Genomic DNA, 17,726 nt, shown 5'->3' on the forward strand with positions numbered 1-17,726 from the left:
CTTAGGAGCTAGAAGCAGAGCTGCCCTATCTGTCGGCGCCGACTACAAGTTGCTTAGGAGCTAGAAGCAGAGCTGCCCTATCTGTCGGCGCCGACTACAAGTTGCTTAGGAGCTAGAAGCAGAGCTGCCCTATCTGTCGGCGCCGACTACAAGTTGCTTAGGAGCTAGAAGCAGAGCTGCCCTATCTGGGCGCCGACTCAGGAGCTAGAAGCAGAGCTGCCCTATCTGTCGGCGCCGACTACAAGTTGCTTAGGAGCTAGAAGCAGAGCTGCCCTATCTGTCGGCGCCGACTACAAGTTGCTTAGGAGCTAGAAGCAGAGCTGCCCTATCTGTCGGCGCCGACTACAAGTTGCTTAGGAGCTAGAAGCAGAGCTGCCCTATCTGTCGGCGCCGACTACAAGTTGCTTAGGAGCTAGAAGCAGAGCTGCCCTATCTGTCGGCGCCGACTACAAGTTGCTTAGGAGCTAGAAGCAGAGCTGCCCTATCTGTCGGCGCCGACTACAAGTTGCTTAGGAGCTAGAAGCAGAGCTGCCCTATCTGTCGGCGCCGACTACAAGTTGCTTAGGAGCTAGAAGCAGAGCTGCCCTATCTGTCGGCGCCGACTACAAGTTGCTTAGGAGCTAGAAGCAGAGCTGCCCTATCTGTCGGCGCCGACTACAAGTTGCTTAGGAGCTAGAAGCAGAGCTGCCCTATCTGTCGGCGCCGACTACAAGTTGCAATTCAAGACAAGGGTTAAATCACGATCAGTCTCTGACCAGGACGTTTTGAGATCAGAACAGTGTGCTGAAGATAATGTAGCTTTATTCAGATAACGTGTAGAGGATATGTTATTCTCCTGAAGAATTTATTCACCACATGAACATTCCACGTTGCTGCCTAGATTGTAGTTAATGTTTTAGAGAGCAGAATTATTTGTTTTATGCATTATGACACCATATTCTTAATTTAGTAGACCGTCATTGAAAATAAGAATTTGTTCTTAACTGACTTGCCTAGTTAAATAAAGTTGAAATACAAATATAAAATAAATACTGTACATCACGAGGTTTGGGTAGGTTACTTTCTAAATATAATCTGTTACTAGTTACCTGTCCAAAATTGTAATCAGTAACATAACTTTTCACAGTAATGTAATCTGATAACGTTCCATTACTTTTTGATTACTTTCCCCTTAAGAGGCATTAGAAGTCAAAAATTATCCATATTTGGTGTGTCATCATAGTGGTCTCTGACTTGTGGTCAGGTTCGCACAGGTGGCCTTTTTTCAATGCCGAATTGAATGTCATTGAGAAAACAGAAAGGTGTCAATGTATTTTCTCACAAACAGAATTTGTGCATTTAAAAGTAATCCAATAAGTTATTTAAATTTTTTTTCTCCAAAAGTATCTATCATCTGATTACAATATGTTTGCTGGTAACGTAACTGATCACAGGTACTGTTTTTTGTAATCAGATTATATGTAACTGTTTTACATGTAATCAGTTCATCCCCAACCCTGTACATCACATTAAACATTCTCCAGCCCATATCATCCCTTTCAGTGACAAACCTTGACTGGGCCAGTCTCATAAGCATGGGGTGCTACAGTGTATCAGAGATGCCAGGACATATACTCCAGTCACAGACTTGGCAACAGAACACACCACCAGAGACGGGAGAGGAGTGTTTGCAAGTGACTTGTATTGCCATCCAGTGACTTCAGTTTTAGGCTCCCCTGGTGTTTTTTTCTCCCTTCTCTCAGGGGCTTGTGGGAAATGATGCTATGATGGATTGGGCTGGGTTTATTTTGTGTCCCAAAGCAGCTGACCCCTGACCCTGGACTCCCACTCTGCACTCAGCCCACCAACCCCTTTCACTACTCTGAATTCTGTCCTATTTCCCTGTGCCCTCCTCCAGATGACTACGGGACGCTGTTATTGGCAGAGGCCCTGCTGGAGGAGTGTCTGCAGGACAACCTGAGGCTGTTACGCAATGCTACGCCTTTGACGGACATCAACCAGCCCAAACTGTCCCGGTCAAAGGGCTACCTCAACTCCATCCTGAGCAGGGGGCTCCTGGGGGTCAGTCTGAGCATCTCCCCTCTGTGTCACCTCCCTCTACATCTTACTTCCTCATATTCTACTTAGCTTTCTATCTCGTTAACTTGTTTCACCATGTTTCCAATCAGTCTATTCTTTATACAGTGCATTCGGAAAGTATTCAGACTCCTTGCCTTTTTCCACATTTTGTTACGTTATAATCTTATTCTAAAATATATTATATTGTTTTTTTCCTCATCAATTTACACACAATAGTCCATAATGACAAAGCGTAAACAGGTTTTTAGAAATACTGAAATATCACATTTACATAAGTATTCAGACCCTTTACTCAGTACTTTATTGAAGCACCATTTACAGCCTTGTGTCTTCTTGGGTATGACGCTGCAAGCTTGGCACACCTATATTTGGGGACTCTGCAGATCCTCTCAACCTCTGTCAAATTGGGTGGGGAGCGATGCTGCACAGCTGTTTTCAGGTTTCTCCAGAGGTGTTCGATCGGACTCTGGCTGGACCAATCAAGGACATTCAAAGACTTGTTCCAAAGCCACTCCTTTCTTTGTTTTGGCTGTGTGCTTAGGGTCATTGTCCTATTGGAAGGTGAAACTTGGCCCCAGTCTGAGGTCCTTAGCGCTCTGGAGCAGGTTTTCATCAAGGATCTCGATATACTTTGCTTCATTCATCTTTCCCTTGATCCTGACTAGTCTCCCAGTCCCTGTCACTGAAAAACATCCCCACAGAATGATGCTGCCACCATCATTCTTCACGGTAGGGATGGTGCCAGGTTTCCTCCATACGTGACACTTTGCATTCAGGCCAAAGAGTTCAATGTTGGTTTCTTCAGACCAGAGAATATTGTTTCTCATGGTCTGACAGTCCTTTAGGTGCCTTTTGACAAACTCCAAGTGGGCTGTCATGTGCCTTTTACTGAGGAGTGGCTTCCATCTTGCCACTGAACCATAAAGGCCTGATTGGTGGAGTTCTGCAGAGATTGTTGTCCTTCTGGACAGTTCTCCCATCTCCACAGAGGAACTCTGGAGAGTGACCATCGGGTCCTTGGTCACCTCGCTGACCAAGGCCCTTCTCCCCTGATTGCTCCGTTAGGCCAGGCAGCCAGCTCTAGGAAGAGTCTTGGTGGTTCCAAACTTCTTTCATTTAAGAATGATGGAGGCCACTGTGTCCTTGGGGACCTTCAATGCTATTGAAATGTTTAAGGTACCCTTCCCCAGATCTGTGCCTCGACACAATCCTCTCTCGGAGCACAAGGGACAATTCCTTTGACCTGATGGCTTGATTTTTGCTCTGACATTTACTGTCAACTGTGGGATCTTATATAGACAGGTGTGTACTTTTCCAAATCATGTCCAATCAATTGAATTTACCACAGGTAAAGGTGATCAATTGAAACAGGATGCACTTGAGCTCAATTTCGAGTCGATTAGCAAAAGGTCTGAATAGGTATTTCTAATTTGTATATTTTATAAATGACAAAAAAAACGAAAAAACTGTTTTTGCTTTGTCATTATAGGGTATTGGTTGTAGATTAGGATTATTATAATTTTTTTAATCAATTTTAGAATAAGGCTGTAATTTAACAAATGTGGGAAAAGGGAAGGGTTCTGAATATTTTCCGAATGCATTGTATACAGTATGTACCTGTTTTCTCTGTGTCACCCTTCACTTAGCCTCTCGTAACAGCCTTTGTGTTGTGTCTCTCTCTCTGTATGTTCCCACATAGCCCAGGCACCTGAACGAGGCTCTTCTCCTGATGGCCAAAATACACTATGTCCAGGGTCATTACCGTGACGCCCAGGGCATGTGTGCAAGGGTGGGCATAGACGAGCTGACGGGGGACGAGCAGCCCGTCTACCACCTGCGTCTGCTCGCAGAGGCCTTTGTCATCAAAGGTACCAATCCTTTCATAAGCAAATACTGGGTGGTATGATATATGAAAAACGCATAATGTTTTACCTGTGTGGTATTTAGTTATGGAAATTTTTTAGAAGACAGACTAAACATTCTGTGTTACCTGAAATGTTGACCTGAGTATGACCTATATCAGGGATGTGCAACTTTGATGGGGGTGGGGGCCACAAAAAAAGCTGAACTCATCATTATTACTTAAGCAGTAATGCCCAAGGGGGTGTGGTATATGGCCAATATACCACAGCTAAGGGCTGTTCTTAAGCACGACGCAACGCGGAGTGCCTGGATACAGCCCTTAGCCATGGTATATTGGCCATATACCACACCCTGAGGTGCCTTATTGCTATTATAAGATGGTTACCAGCTTAAATTAGATCAGTAAGAGTAAATGTTTTGTCATACCCGTGGTATACGGTCTGATATACCACGGCTGTCAGCCAATTGATCCGAGGGCCTTCAAAATTGTGCGGCCTGCAGGCTGCCAGTTGCCCTTCCATGAACACTCAATGCACAAACTAAAGGAAGGACCAGGGCCTATTTTCATAAAGCATCTGAGTAGGAGTGCTGATCTAGGATCAGGTCCCCCCTCTGTCCATTCATTATAATCTAAATAGCAAAACTGATCCTAGATCACCACACCTACTATGAAACGCTTTATAATTACAAGCCCAGAGCTACAAATGATGATTATTTCAATCAGGTATCTGGTTTTAGTCTCTGTCTGTACTGTGTAATGTTTACATGGATCTCAAATATGATTTGCATACTGGCATTACTCTCTCCCACGATTTAGACAAAGAGACAGCCAAAGCCTGCAGACTAGCACGTTTCCCTGAAAAACACTCAAGTTGAACAGCACTGTGCATCAATGTACTTAATGATCTATTTCCTAATCCCCATGGTAGGAGTTATTATAGGCCTGTGATGACTATAACCGTGTATGGTTTTAGAAGTCGCCCTCTCTAGGATGTCTGAATACAATCATGAGAATGAAATATGCCTGGAAAACCTTTGCTTGATTAGAGAGATCAGTATCTCAGGTATGTTGATATGAATGTAGTGAAATCTTTACTCCAAAGGCACGAACAGACCAGTAAGATTGTCGAGTGTCTACCGGCCGAGAATACTTAGCACCTCTGAACAGAGTGCCGGCAGGAGGACCCTATAACAGACCGAACGGCCAGCAAGCGAATGAATGGCAAATGAACGGCCAACTACCGTACAGGCCGACAATCGGTCTGGTGAGTTTTCTTCTTTAGGCTGTGAAAGAAAGGAAGCGTTGGCCATGTGTTCATTTACATGAGGGAGGACATTTGACTTGACAGATTGCTAATTCACTTGCCAAAGGTATTGTTATGTGTGTGTGTCTTTGTGTCTGTTTGTTCTTCAAATCACTTCCTGGTTTAAGACTTCTCTTGGAAGTGATTACAAATCAAATGGGAACTTACTCAGATTTGAGTCCAAGTAAATGCAGTAAAGATGTCTCTAGGGAACCATCTATATATAGTTGGACTGGAACTATGAGTTCTGTTCGGCAGAGTTTCCACATGAACACACACACACACACACACACACACACACACACACACACACACACACACACACACTGAAACAGAGGGCGTTGTCCATTGTCACACACAACACACTGCTGGTCCATGTCTGGATAATTGTGTTTGAGAAGCGTCACATCATCATCATGAGATGTATTACATTCAAACCAGTCATAGCTTCCTGGCCGTAGACATGTAAACGTCATCACAGTGTCTGCTGCTTAGATTGAAGGGACGATTTCATGAAGCAGCCTTGTTGACGTCTATCATTGAACAAACCATAATGGACTATAAGTAATGTTAGTAGAATAATACTAGAGTCAAGCCAATATGCTTAAAGATAAGATCTGACGGGGATCACTCAGCTATGTACAGGGCTTGACATTGCATCGTTTCTCAACCTCCTTCCAAGGTTTCCATTATATTGTTTTGTTAATGTTATGAGATAGGAATATTTGTTAGATGAGGTCTTGTCTATTGGCAGCTGCTCCTTATTTGATTAAGGCTGTTGTCTGGTCGTGTCCTCCCTGCAATCCTGGAGGTCTCGTCTCACTCTATTTATTTATACTAATAACCATATTCCCCCTCCGGCCATCTGTCCCAAGCTCATCCTCTCATACACTCATTGTCTCGGAATTACACATTATCCATACAAAACAAGCCGGCGTCTTCCTACAAACAACAGTGCTATTTGTTTTCTGTGTCAAATGTCTTTCTTTCTTTCTTTATCCCTCTGTATCTCTCTGTATTTCTCTCTCTCTCTCTCTCTCTCTCTCTCTCTCTCTCTCTCTCTCTCTCTCTCTCTCTCTCTCTCTCTCTCTCTCTCTCTCTCTCTCTCTCTCTCTCTCTCTCTCTCTCTCTCTCTCTCTCTCTCTCTCTCTCTCTCTCTCTCTCTCTCTCTCTCTCTCTCAGGTCTGTCCCTGGACCACCAGGCAGTGTCAGCTGCCTCCCGCGTCCGTCTGTCTGAGCGAGAGGAGGAATGTCTGTCCTGTTACCTGAGGGCCTGTGACACAGCTCTCGTTTACCTGCAAGAGCTCGATAAGGTGCGTGTGTCTGTGTGTTTTTGCTTGTTTTTTGTGTGTTTTTTTTTTTACCCCCAATGCAGATAATACATGTTATTTCATGACACAAAGCAGCACAAAACCACTTGGTGTATGTGTTTACCAACTGAAGTTGTTACTGTGTTGGCAGATGGTGGTCACCCCTAGTTCTAAAGTAGGTAAGGCCAGTTTGGCCCCTCCACCACTGGACATTGACCTGGGCTTCTTCCAGCAGGCGGCGCTACAGAGTGCGTACCTGTGTCTGCTACATAGGGGGTGAGTAAATGGTCCGGTAGAGCAGTCAAAGGTGGTGGAAGCTTCGCTCTCTTCCTGTCTGGAGCAGTGCGTTGTGATTTCAGCCACAGCAAGTGGCACTTTTGTTTTTGACCAGTAGGTTTCAGTATTGCACCTCAGATAGGACAGAGTCATTGTTTGTAGTGGAGGGATTGAGCTCCGGTGCGCCACTCATTGATGCGCAGATGGAGCAGCATGCTATGCTGCTGGCACTGACCAACAAGGCCCTAGGCACTGAACACCCTGTCTGTCCGTCTGTTTTGTCTGGCTGCATGTCTCTGTCTGTTTTGTCTGTCTGTCAGTCACCTGGCCCAGGGAGCCCACCAGCTGCGTAGGGTCCTCGGGGTGGTGGAGTCTCGAGGCTCCCAGAGCTTCAGGAAGGTGAGGAGGGCTCACATTGTCACCTAGTTAGCAGGACAAATCACTGGCTGTCTATATGTATTTTAGCTTTACGGCCTGGAGGTTTTCCTGACAACTCGACTTGACTTAATCAGGAAACAGTCCTGGCCCTAGTTGTGCCCTAGTTATATTTTCCGGGCGCCGTATGGCATGTTTAATTAATGTGCCTCATAGGCTGCAGCGCGGAAGCTGGCTGAGGTGTTGCTGAGCTCGGTGAGTGAGGACAGCTACTGGGCCCCCATGTCCCTCCCACCCTCCGCCTGGCTGCAGAGAGAAGGGAACGCCGGTCCGAAGGACGCCATCTACCCCTCCTCCAAACCACCTCAGCGCTACAGTACTGACAGGTCTGTAGCTCTCCTCTCTTTCTTTCCCTCTGTCTCTCGCCCTCTGTCTCCCCCCTACCCCACCCCCCACCCCCCACGCTTGCTTTTCTGTTCATGTGTAATTGCATTATTCCGCTGATATTGCTCAATCATTAAGCTTCACCACTGGCTTGAGAGAACAGCTCACACTCCCATACAGGGAGATGTGTGTGACCCTGCTTGAACCGTTGAACCTTAAATAGTCCCAGAGCTTCGACAAGACAGACCTTCCTAGAGGCCCAGTCCACCATTCCGGTCATACAAAACCCACACGTGGAACATGACTTGATCTCACCACAGTCTGACTCCTATTGGCTCGGAACTCTGTGGACTCGTGTTTCCTGTGTGGAGTTTTTAGAGGCTTTGTCAGGGACTCACCTTTGGCTGTTCCAGCGGATCTCATATAAAGATCTTACTGGTATGCGCCATCCTCAGAGGATATCGAATGCTGCGTCCCAAACAACGTGCGTGAGTGAGAGCACAAGAGCAGGAATGGAGAATGCACTCTGGGAAATAAGGCCTGATTCGTTGTCACGGGTTCCTCCTTTACAAGTGCCCTGATAGTGTCTTGTAATTGTATCTTTAGTCGGTACGTCAGGGGATTAGCCAGAGAGCAGTCGAGATCAAAGGAGAGAGAGAGTGTGAGATGGTTCAACTGATTGGTGGGAGGAATGGGGAAGGTGCCAGAGAAAAAAAGAGAGGGACCAAGGAAGGGGGCAAACGTGGACACGCGCCCCTTACACATTTTGTGCACGTGCGGGTGAGAGACACCCGAGAGAGCGGCGCGCTGTGATACTGTAGGGATGGTCAGAGGGTTGTGTTACACCACCAGCAGGTGAAGTGGAAACAGGACACTCCCCGTGATCTAGCCAACGGAATTGGGCTGTTGCGTTACTCGTCACTTCCTGCTCCTATTTCCTGTGTCTCCTCGCAGTGTCTTCTGTCCCCAGGACGTGGTCGAGGAGGCAGTCCTCCTGCTGCTCATCACAGAATCCATGGTGAGACATTGATTTTAAAAAGGCTAGCTTTCACTGGTCCCGTCAAATCAGGTAAAGGAAAGGACCCTAGCAGATTAAAGGCACTTCATAGGCCTACTATTGCAATCTGTACTCTTCCCCCTATAGGCCAGCGGAGATGCAGTCATCAGCCGAGCGCCCGACCATAAGGAGGCGCAGGAGACCAGTCTGCAGGACGCCACCTCTGTCTACGACCTGCTGAGCATCGGCATGGCCAGGAGGGGGCAGTATGCCATGCTGTCTGAGGTGAGCCTGCCTCGAAAAACACTGGAGGCTAAAAGGAGGATAGGAGATACTTCAACAGAATTAGCGGTACACTGTGTGAAGGGAAAGCCCTTGCCTGGCAACTTTGTAATGCCCCCTGTTGTGTAATATACTTTCAAGCAGGGTTTTGTGCTCTCTCTTTCTCTGTGCCTTTCTCTGTATCCTTTTCTGTCTTTCTCTCCCCCCTCTCTCTCTCTCTTATTCTCTGTCTCTCTGGCTTACCCAGTCTTCTCTCTATTTGCATTCAGGTTGGCAGCCATTTTTCTCCAGGTGAATGAGAGTGAGCACTGGCAAACAGGTGAACCCTCTCACGTGTGGGGCCATGCAGGGCGCCACTAGGCTAGCTAACAATAGACGCTGGCTATGTCTGTCTGCCTGGCTAACTTCCTCCCTCTCATAGGTGTCACAGTGTGGAGCTTGCTAGTTAGAGCTCTTTAACTTAACCTCAAGCCCTCAACCTTCAACATCACTCTTCTTCAACAACGTGTGTTGATATGTCTGCCCTGCGAGCTGAAATGCGTATGTATGTGTTCTCCAGTGCCTGGAGCGGGCCATGAAGTTCTCGTTTAAGGAGTTCCACCTCTGGCACCAGTTGGGCTTGTCACTCATGGCGTGTGGGAAGGTGAGCTTATCGCCGTATCTTTTCACACATTCCACACCATTCACACACACACACACACACACACACACACACCTTCTATCCTACTGGCACCACTACCTGCTCGCAATCACATAGGATCACTCATCCTCTAAATGTTGCTGTGAGGTTGCGTGTGCGATAGCGCTGACTGAGCGGGCGCTCATTGGGCGATGATGAGTAGTGTGACACAGAAAGTTCTGGAATTCCGAGTGAAACAGGAGGATTGATCTCCTCCTTTGCCTGGCTGCCTGCAGGACGAGGCGACTCTGGAGATCAATGGAGAGCTCTGGAAATAGGCTATATGAGTCCGTATCTGTGTTACTCTATATGGATAGTAAATGTGTGATCTATACTCCTGTTATATCACTTGACTACAGTATGAGAGTGTGTGTGTGTGTAAGCATGAATATGTGAGTGTGTGTGTGTCTGTGTTTTACAGGGTGTGGGCGCCGTGTCTGTGCTCAAGGAGTGTGCCAGGATGAGAGCCGAGGACCCCTCACTGCCCATGTTGGCTGCCAAAGTCTGCATCGGCCAGCTGCACTGGGTGAATGACACACACACACACACACACACACACACACACACACACACACGCACTCTTTCTATATCACGATACATGTACACAACATACCATGCATACCATCCATACAGGAAGTCTGTCACCATCCAGAATAGCTGCACCCATTATTCCACACTAACAATGCCCTACCCACCCCTCCACTGTGGTAGCCAGCCCAGTGCTGGCTGTCCCGTTGATCCAGGAGGGGGGGGGTTGTTGTAGGATTAGGAGACGCGTGATGGCATGGCACATCTGTCAGTACAACAGAGGAGCTAGAGATCATGACTAAGGCGCTTACAGCCGTAATCACAATAGGACACTGTGGGACCACAGAGCAACAAATGACAATACATCTGGACCCAATAACCGACCATGGAAACACATTTGCACTGGAAAGTCTGGGAGTCTGGGAGTTTTGGGAGTGATTCGAGGACCTTTGACTCCTAGTTGGTCGGAGTGGAGTGACCAATATATACATATATATATACATACATACAGTGGGGTCCAAAATGATTGGCATCCTCGATAAAGACGAGCAAGGACTGTATAAAATAAATAATTTTGGGAAATGTTGCACCTTTATACTCCTATCATTATTTTTGCTCGGAGAAAGAGATTTTGTTTAACAAGTATTATTGTAATTTGTTCCACAAAGAGACAGGGTTCAAAATGATTTCACACCCCTGTTTTCAATACCTTTCAGAAGCTCAGGATAATGGCACTGAACCGTTTTCAAAAAATGTTTCATGGAACTTTGTTGATAGCATCCTTATTCCGAGATAGAGAGGGATCGCGAGAGAGGAGGATGAAGAGGAGGGAGAGGAGAGCTAGAAAGAGAGGGATCGCGAGAGAGGAGGATGAAGAGGAGGGAGAGGAGAGCTAGAAAGAGAGGGATCGCGAGAGAGGATGAGGATGAAGAGCAGGGAGAGGAGAGCTAGAAAGAGAGGGATCGCGAGAGAGCAGGAGGATGAAGAGCAGGGAGAGGAGAGCTAGAAAGAGAGGGATCGCGAGAGAGGAGGAGGATGAAGAGCAGGGAGAGTAGAGCTAGAAAGAGAGGGATAGCGAGTGACGAGGAGGATGAAGAGCAGGGAGAGGAGAGCTAGAAAGAGAGGGATCAGCTCAGCCCTGCTCAGCCACACTCTGACTGCAGCCTGGCGCTGTTTGAGGGGGGACTAATTTGTTAAGCATGAATTGCTATTTGTTAATATCAAACAAATCAGGTAAATACATAATTTTTCTCTCTCAACTCTATAGTGCGCTATTCTTCACCTGAATCTACAAAGTCCTCCTCACACTAACCATACACTGCTTTTAACACTATTCAATGTCATTCTTCCCTCGATGTCATTCTGCCTACCATACAGGCCTTCGGATACGAACTCTCTATACTATACGAATAGAAAAGCTCACTAAACAAGACAAACTGAACACGCCTTTAAACCCTTGAGCTCACAGTTGGTTCCATAGTAAGTACTTCAGCAGACTAGATACTGTACTTCTAGACACCCATACTGCGTCTGACTGTTATCTCTGCGTGTGTGATAGCTGGAGGAGGCAGAGGCCCTGTCTCAGAGTGTGGTGTCCATGGGAGAGGAGGCTGCAGAGTTTCTGCCCCGTGCGTACCTGGCTGTGGGGCTGTGCTGCAGTCTGCAGGCCTCTGACGGTAAGAGACATCACTGCGAGCTGCTGTCGAGGCAGGATAGGTTTCCTGTAACAAACGGAGTCCCTTGTCCAGATACAGTGAGGAAACGCCACTTTACGGAACCCACTGAACTCACTTGTCCTGACGATCCATCGTTTCCCTTCCTAATTCCCCATCCCCATCACTCTTTGCCATAACTAATTCAGAGGTAAACTGTGTATGGATGAATCTGAGGTGTTACTCACAAACAGTCAATGGTGCAAAAGACAGTAGAACTGTGCGGAAAAAAATACCACGAACCTCATTATAATCTACTATTAGAAAATGTCCACTAAAATGTCTTGTTTTCCGCTAATGGATTTGTCCCTCTGTACCTAATCTCTCTCCAGCCACTCTGAAAGCTCAGCGGGATGGGTTCAACAGACGAGCGCTGCAAAATCTGCAAAAGTATGTACCAACTGCCAACCTCTCTCTGTCGGTCTAGGTTGGTCTTAACCTGTGTGTTTGTTTCTGTAGTCAGCGTGCGCTACAGTTTGTGTGTTTATTCTGCTTTGTCAGTGAGTGTCACCTCTCTACTGCAGAGCCTATGCACTGGACCCCAATGATGCTAAGATTGCCCTCTACCTGTCGCTCCAGCTGGCTCTTGTACGGCAGGTCAGTCAGCACGGCCACACACGCACTCACCATTAGGGCTCGTCTTAGTGGTTCTCCATCTTGGATCGTATGCCTCTCTAGTCCTTGGGTTTCTGTTCTTCACTGTGGGTGTGTGTGTGCAGGTGGCGGCTGCCATGGATCCCCTGCAGGTGGCTCTGTCTCTGCATGGGGACGACCTGCACTCTCTCCACCTGCTGACCCTGCTGTTCAGCGCCCAGAAACACCACCAACATGCCCTGGAAACCCTCACACTAGCCCTCAGTCAACACCCCGAGAACTTCAAGTAGTACCCCACTCTCTCCTGTATTCTGTCTGTCTGTCTGTCTGTCTGTCTGTCTGTCTGTCTGTCTGTCTGTCTGTCTGTCTGTCTGTCTGTCTGTCTGTCTGTCTGTCTGTCTGTCTGTCTGCCTGTCTGTCTGCCTGTCTGCCTGCCTGCCTGCCTGCCTGCCTGCCTGCCTGCCTGTCTGTCTGCCTGCCTGTCTGTCTGTCTGTCTGTCTGTCTGTCTGTCTGTCTGTGAGACCAGCTCCGGTGTGTGTCACCCATACGGGTGCTCTGGACCTTTCTGTGGGGATAGGGTGTCTTACCACGGACGGACACACACACACACACACACACACACGCACACTGAAGGCTTTATTTAGACGTGCCAGACCGGGCATCTGCACTGCGCCGCGGAGACTACCCTCACACACCTTTACCCTTTTCACACTGCCGCACTGACTTTACAATGTAGGTTGGTGTTGCAGTACTCCCTCTCTGTTTGAGAAGCAGAAAATATTATGCAGTAGTAAACACACACTGACACCCTGCATTATACTCATATGTCACCATGCAATTGACCCGTGCCTCAGTGTTGCCTCTTTCTATTAGAAGAATATTGATATTTGATAGCCACGTGCCATTTATAGTAGGTTGCAGTACCACCTCACCTGAGCGTCTGCAATAACCATCTAATACACATGTTCTTCACAGAACAACCATTTGGGGTCAGTGTTGGTCTCCATGATCTCAAGAAGAGGCAGAGAGGGACATAGCGAAAATAAAGAGATGCATGAGTGGGATATAGAGAAAGGGAACTAAAGAGAGAAGTGGAGTCAAAGAAGGACAGAGAATATCAAACATGCAATTGATATTGTATTTGTGGCTGTATACTGGATCATCTAAAGTGTATATTGTAGCGATCTCTCTACCGCACGCACACACACACACACACACACACACACACACACACACACACACACACACACACACACACACACACACACACACACACACACACACACACACATCTTCTCCATAGAGACACTTGACTGCATTGACCCATTTAAGAGCTCTTTGCCAGGCTCAGCCAATCACAGCCCTCCCTGCGCCAGGAATGCCCATCACCCCGGTAACCATGAGGTCATATCGGTGGAGGGAGCAGTCAACATCAGTTGTTTTTCCACTCAGTTGTTATGGAGAAATAGAGAATGGGTATTTTCAGCCCAGGCAGGGACACATACAGGGCATTCGGAAAGTATTAAGACCCCTTGAATTTTTCCATTTTGTTACGTTACAGCCATATTCTAAAATTGATTAAATTGTTGTTTTTCCTAAATACCCCATAATGACGAAGCAGTTGACAAAGTTTTTTCTTCGTGCAAATGTATTAAATTAAATTAAACTGAAATATCACATTTACGTAAGTATTCAGACCCTTTACTCAGTACTTTGTTGAAGCACCTTTGGCAGTGATTACAGCCTCGACTCTTCTTGGGTATGGCGCTACAAGCTTGGTACAACTGTATTTGGAGAGTTTCTCCCATTCTTCTCTTCCGTTCCTCTCAAGCTCTGTCAGGTTGGATGGGGAGCGTTGCTAAACAGCTATTTTCAGGTCTCTCTAGAGATGTTCGATCGGGTTCAAGTCCAGTCTCTGGCTGAGCCACTCAAGGACATTCAGAGACTTATCCCGAAGCCACTCCTGCATTGTCTTGGCTGTGTGCTTAGGGTCGTTGTCCTGTTGGAAGGTGAACCTTGGCCCCAGTCCAAGGTCCTGAGCACTCTGGAGCAGGTTTTCATCAAAGATATCTCTGTACTTTGCTCCATTCATCTTTCCCTCAATCCTGACTAGTCTCCCAGTCCCTGCCACTGAAAAACATCCCCACGGCATGATGCTGCCACCATCATGCTTCACCGTAGGGATGGTTCTCCCATCTCCACAGAGGAACTCTGGAGCTCTGTCGGAATGACCATCGGGTTCTTGGTCATCTCCCTGACCAATGCCCTTCTCCCCTGATTGCTCAGTTTGGCCGGCCGGCCAGCTTTAGGAAGGGTATTGGTGGATCTAAACGTCTCTCGGAGCTCTACAGACAATTCCTTCGACCTCATGATTTGGTTTTTGCTCTGACATGCACTGTCAACTGTGGGACCTTATATAGACAGGCGTGTGCCTTTCCCAAATTTGTTTTATAAAAAGTATTATTATTAAAATAATTTTTATTTCACCTTTATTTAACCAGGTAAGCCCGTTAAGAACACGTTCTCATTTACAACTGCGACCTGGGCAAAATAAAGCAAAGCAGTGCGACACAAACAACAACACAGATTTACACATGGAATAAACAAATGTACAGTCAATAACACAATAGAAAAGTCTATAGACCGTGAGTGCAAATGAAGTAAGATTAGGTAGGTAAGGCAATAAATAGGCCGTAGTGGCGAAATAATTACAATTTAGTAAATAAATACTTGAGTGATAGATGTGAAGAATATGAATGTGCAAGTAGAGATACTGAGGTACAAAGGAGCAAGATAAATAAATACAGAATGGGGATGAGGTAGATTGGATGGGCTATTTACAGATGGGCTATGTACAGGTGCAGTAATCTGTAAGCTGCTCTGATAGCTGATGCTTAAAGTTTGCGAGAGAGATATGAGTCTCCAGCTTCAGTGATTTTGGCAATTCATTCCAGGCATTGGCAGCAGAGAACTGGAAGGAAAGGTGACAAAAGGAGGAATTGGCATTTGGGGTGACCAGTGAAATATACATAGCCTTGCGAAAGTATTCGGCCCCCTTGAACTTTGCGACCTTTTGCCACATTTCAGGCTTCAAACATAAAGATATAAAACTGTATTTTTTTGTGAAGAATCAACAACAAGTGGGACACAATCATGAAGTGGAACGACATTTATTGGGTATTTCAAACCTTTTAACAAATCAAAAACTGAAAAATTGGGCGTTCAAAATTATTCAGCCCCCTTAAGTTAATACTTTGTAGCGCCACCTTTTGCTGCAATTACAGCTGTAAGTCGCTTGGGGTATGTCTCTATCAGTTTTGCACATCGAGAGACTGAAATGTTTTCCCATTCCTCCTTGCAAAACAGCTCGAGCTCAGTGAGGTTGGATGGAGAGCATTTGTGAACAGCAGTTTTCAGTTCTTTCCACAGATTCTCGATTGGATTCAGGTCTGGACTTTAACTTGGCCATTCTAACACCTGGATATGTTTATTTTTGAACCATTCCATTGTAGATTGTGCTTTATGTTTTGGATCATTGTCTTGTTGGAAGACAAATCTCCGTCCCAGTCTCAGGTCTTTTGCAGACTCCATCAGGTTTTCTTCCAGAATGGTCCTGTATTTGGCTCCATCCATCTTCCCATCAATTTTAACCATCTTCCCTGTCCCTGCTGAAGAAAAGCAGGCCCAAACCATGATGCTGCCACCACCATGTTTGACAGTGGGGATGGTGTGTTCAGGGTGATGAGCTGTGTTGCTTTTACACCAAACATAATGTTTTGCATTGTTGCCAAAAAGTTCAATTTTGGTTTCATCTGACCAGAGCACCTTCTTCCACATGTTTGGTGTGTCTCCCAGGTGGCTTGTGGCAAACTTTAAACGACACTTTTTATGGATATCTTTAAGAAATGTCTTTCTTCTTGCCATTCTTCCATAAAGGCCAGATTTGTGCAATATACGACTGATTGTTGTCCTATGGACAGAGTCTCCCACCTCAGCTGTAGATCTCTGCAGTTCATCCAGAGTGATCATGGGCCTCTTGGCTGCATCTCTGATCAGTCTTCTCCTTGTATGAGCTGAAAGTTTAGAGGGACTGCCAGGTCTTGGTAGATTTGCAGTGGTCTGATACTCCTTCCATTTCAATATTATCGCTTTTATACGGAGACTTGATTACACACAGGTGGATTATATTTATCATCATTAGTCATTTAGATCAACATTGGATCATTCAGAGATCCTCACTGAACTTCTGGAGAGAGTTTGCTGCACTGAAAGTAAAGGGGCTGAATAATTTTGCACGCCCAATTTTTCAGTTTTTGATTTGTTAAAAAAGTAATAAAATATCCAATAAATGTCGTTCCACTTCATGATTGTGTCCCACTTGTTGTTGATTCTTCACAAAAAAATACAGTTTTATATCTTTATGTTTGAAGCCTGAAATGTGGCAAAAGGTCGCAAAGTTCAAGGGGGCCGAATACTTTCGCAAGGCACTGTACTTGCTGGAGCATGTGCTACCGGGGGGGCAAAGACTCTTATAGATGACCTGGAGCCAGTGGGTTTGGTGACAAATATGAAGTGAATATGAAGCGCAGTGGTGGGTAGTATAGGAGGCTTTGGTGTCGGAACGGATGGCACTGTGATTGACTGCATCCAAATCCAAATCATGTCCAATCAAATGAATTTACCGCAAGTGGACTCCAATCAAGTTGTAGAAACATCTCAAGGATGATCAATGGAAACAGACGGCACCTGAGCTCAATTTCGAGTCTCATAGTAAAGGGTCTGAATACTTATGTAAATAAGGTATTTTTGTTTTTCATTTTTTAAATAAATTTGCTAAAATGTCTAAAAACCTGTTTTTGCTTTGTCATTATGGGGTATTGTGTGAAGACAAATGTAATCAATTTTAGAATAAGGCTGTAACGTAACAAAATGTTTTTTTAAGTCAAGGAGTCTGAATACTTTCCCAAAGCGCTGTATGTGTGTAGAAATGATGCTCAAGATTTGGTTTGAGCAGGTTGTGTGAGGGTTTGTGCACACGTGTGCATGCGAGGTGGCGCTAGTCATAGAATCTCTGCACCACTGTAGCACAGACACTGAATCCATGTGGTTTCTCACTCAGTTTCTGTCTTTCTTTTTCTCCTAACATACAGCTTTTACACTACGATACATGGACATGGACAAATAATATAATAAATTAATAAATAATATGCGCGTAGAGACTTATTACTGTAGTGTAAACACGCAGATCTCGATTCATTTCTCACGCCTCGTACGCCACGTCCGTCCGTAGGTAGCCTCTAAACACAAACATCTATTCAAGCCACATGGTGCCACAGTTCATT

At 45.9% G+C, this 17,726-nt stretch overlaps 1 protein-coding gene across 1 annotated transcript in view; it reads left to right on the plus strand.

The window, feature by feature from the left end:
• Window positions 1-17,726, plus strand: part of ttc7a (tetratricopeptide repeat domain 7A) — a 51,602-nt gene that overhangs the window by 5,502 nt on the left and 28,374 nt on the right. The window contains exons 2-15 of the mRNA XM_035754049.1: window positions 1,898-2,061; window positions 3,779-3,947; window positions 6,429-6,559; window positions 6,708-6,832; window positions 7,153-7,231; window positions 7,424-7,593; window positions 8,546-8,609; window positions 8,736-8,873; window positions 9,430-9,513; window positions 9,971-10,075; window positions 11,636-11,753; window positions 12,122-12,179; window positions 12,314-12,386; window positions 12,509-12,669. Of these exons, the coding sequence (XP_035609942.1) occupies window positions 1,898-2,061; window positions 3,779-3,947; window positions 6,429-6,559; window positions 6,708-6,832; window positions 7,153-7,231; window positions 7,424-7,593; window positions 8,546-8,609; window positions 8,736-8,873; window positions 9,430-9,513; window positions 9,971-10,075; window positions 11,636-11,753; window positions 12,122-12,179; window positions 12,314-12,386; window positions 12,509-12,669 (1,639 nt within the window). The remainder of the gene's footprint in view (window positions 1-1,897; window positions 2,062-3,778; window positions 3,948-6,428; window positions 6,560-6,707; window positions 6,833-7,152; window positions 7,232-7,423; window positions 7,594-8,545; window positions 8,610-8,735; window positions 8,874-9,429; window positions 9,514-9,970; window positions 10,076-11,635; window positions 11,754-12,121; window positions 12,180-12,313; window positions 12,387-12,508; window positions 12,670-17,726) is intronic.

Source organism: Oncorhynchus keta, chromosome 36 (assembly GCF_023373465.1).
Source record: "Oncorhynchus keta strain PuntledgeMale-10-30-2019 chromosome 36, Oket_V2, whole genome shotgun sequence".
Classification (NCBI taxonomy): Eukaryota; Metazoa; Chordata; class Actinopteri; order Salmoniformes; family Salmonidae; genus Oncorhynchus; species Oncorhynchus keta.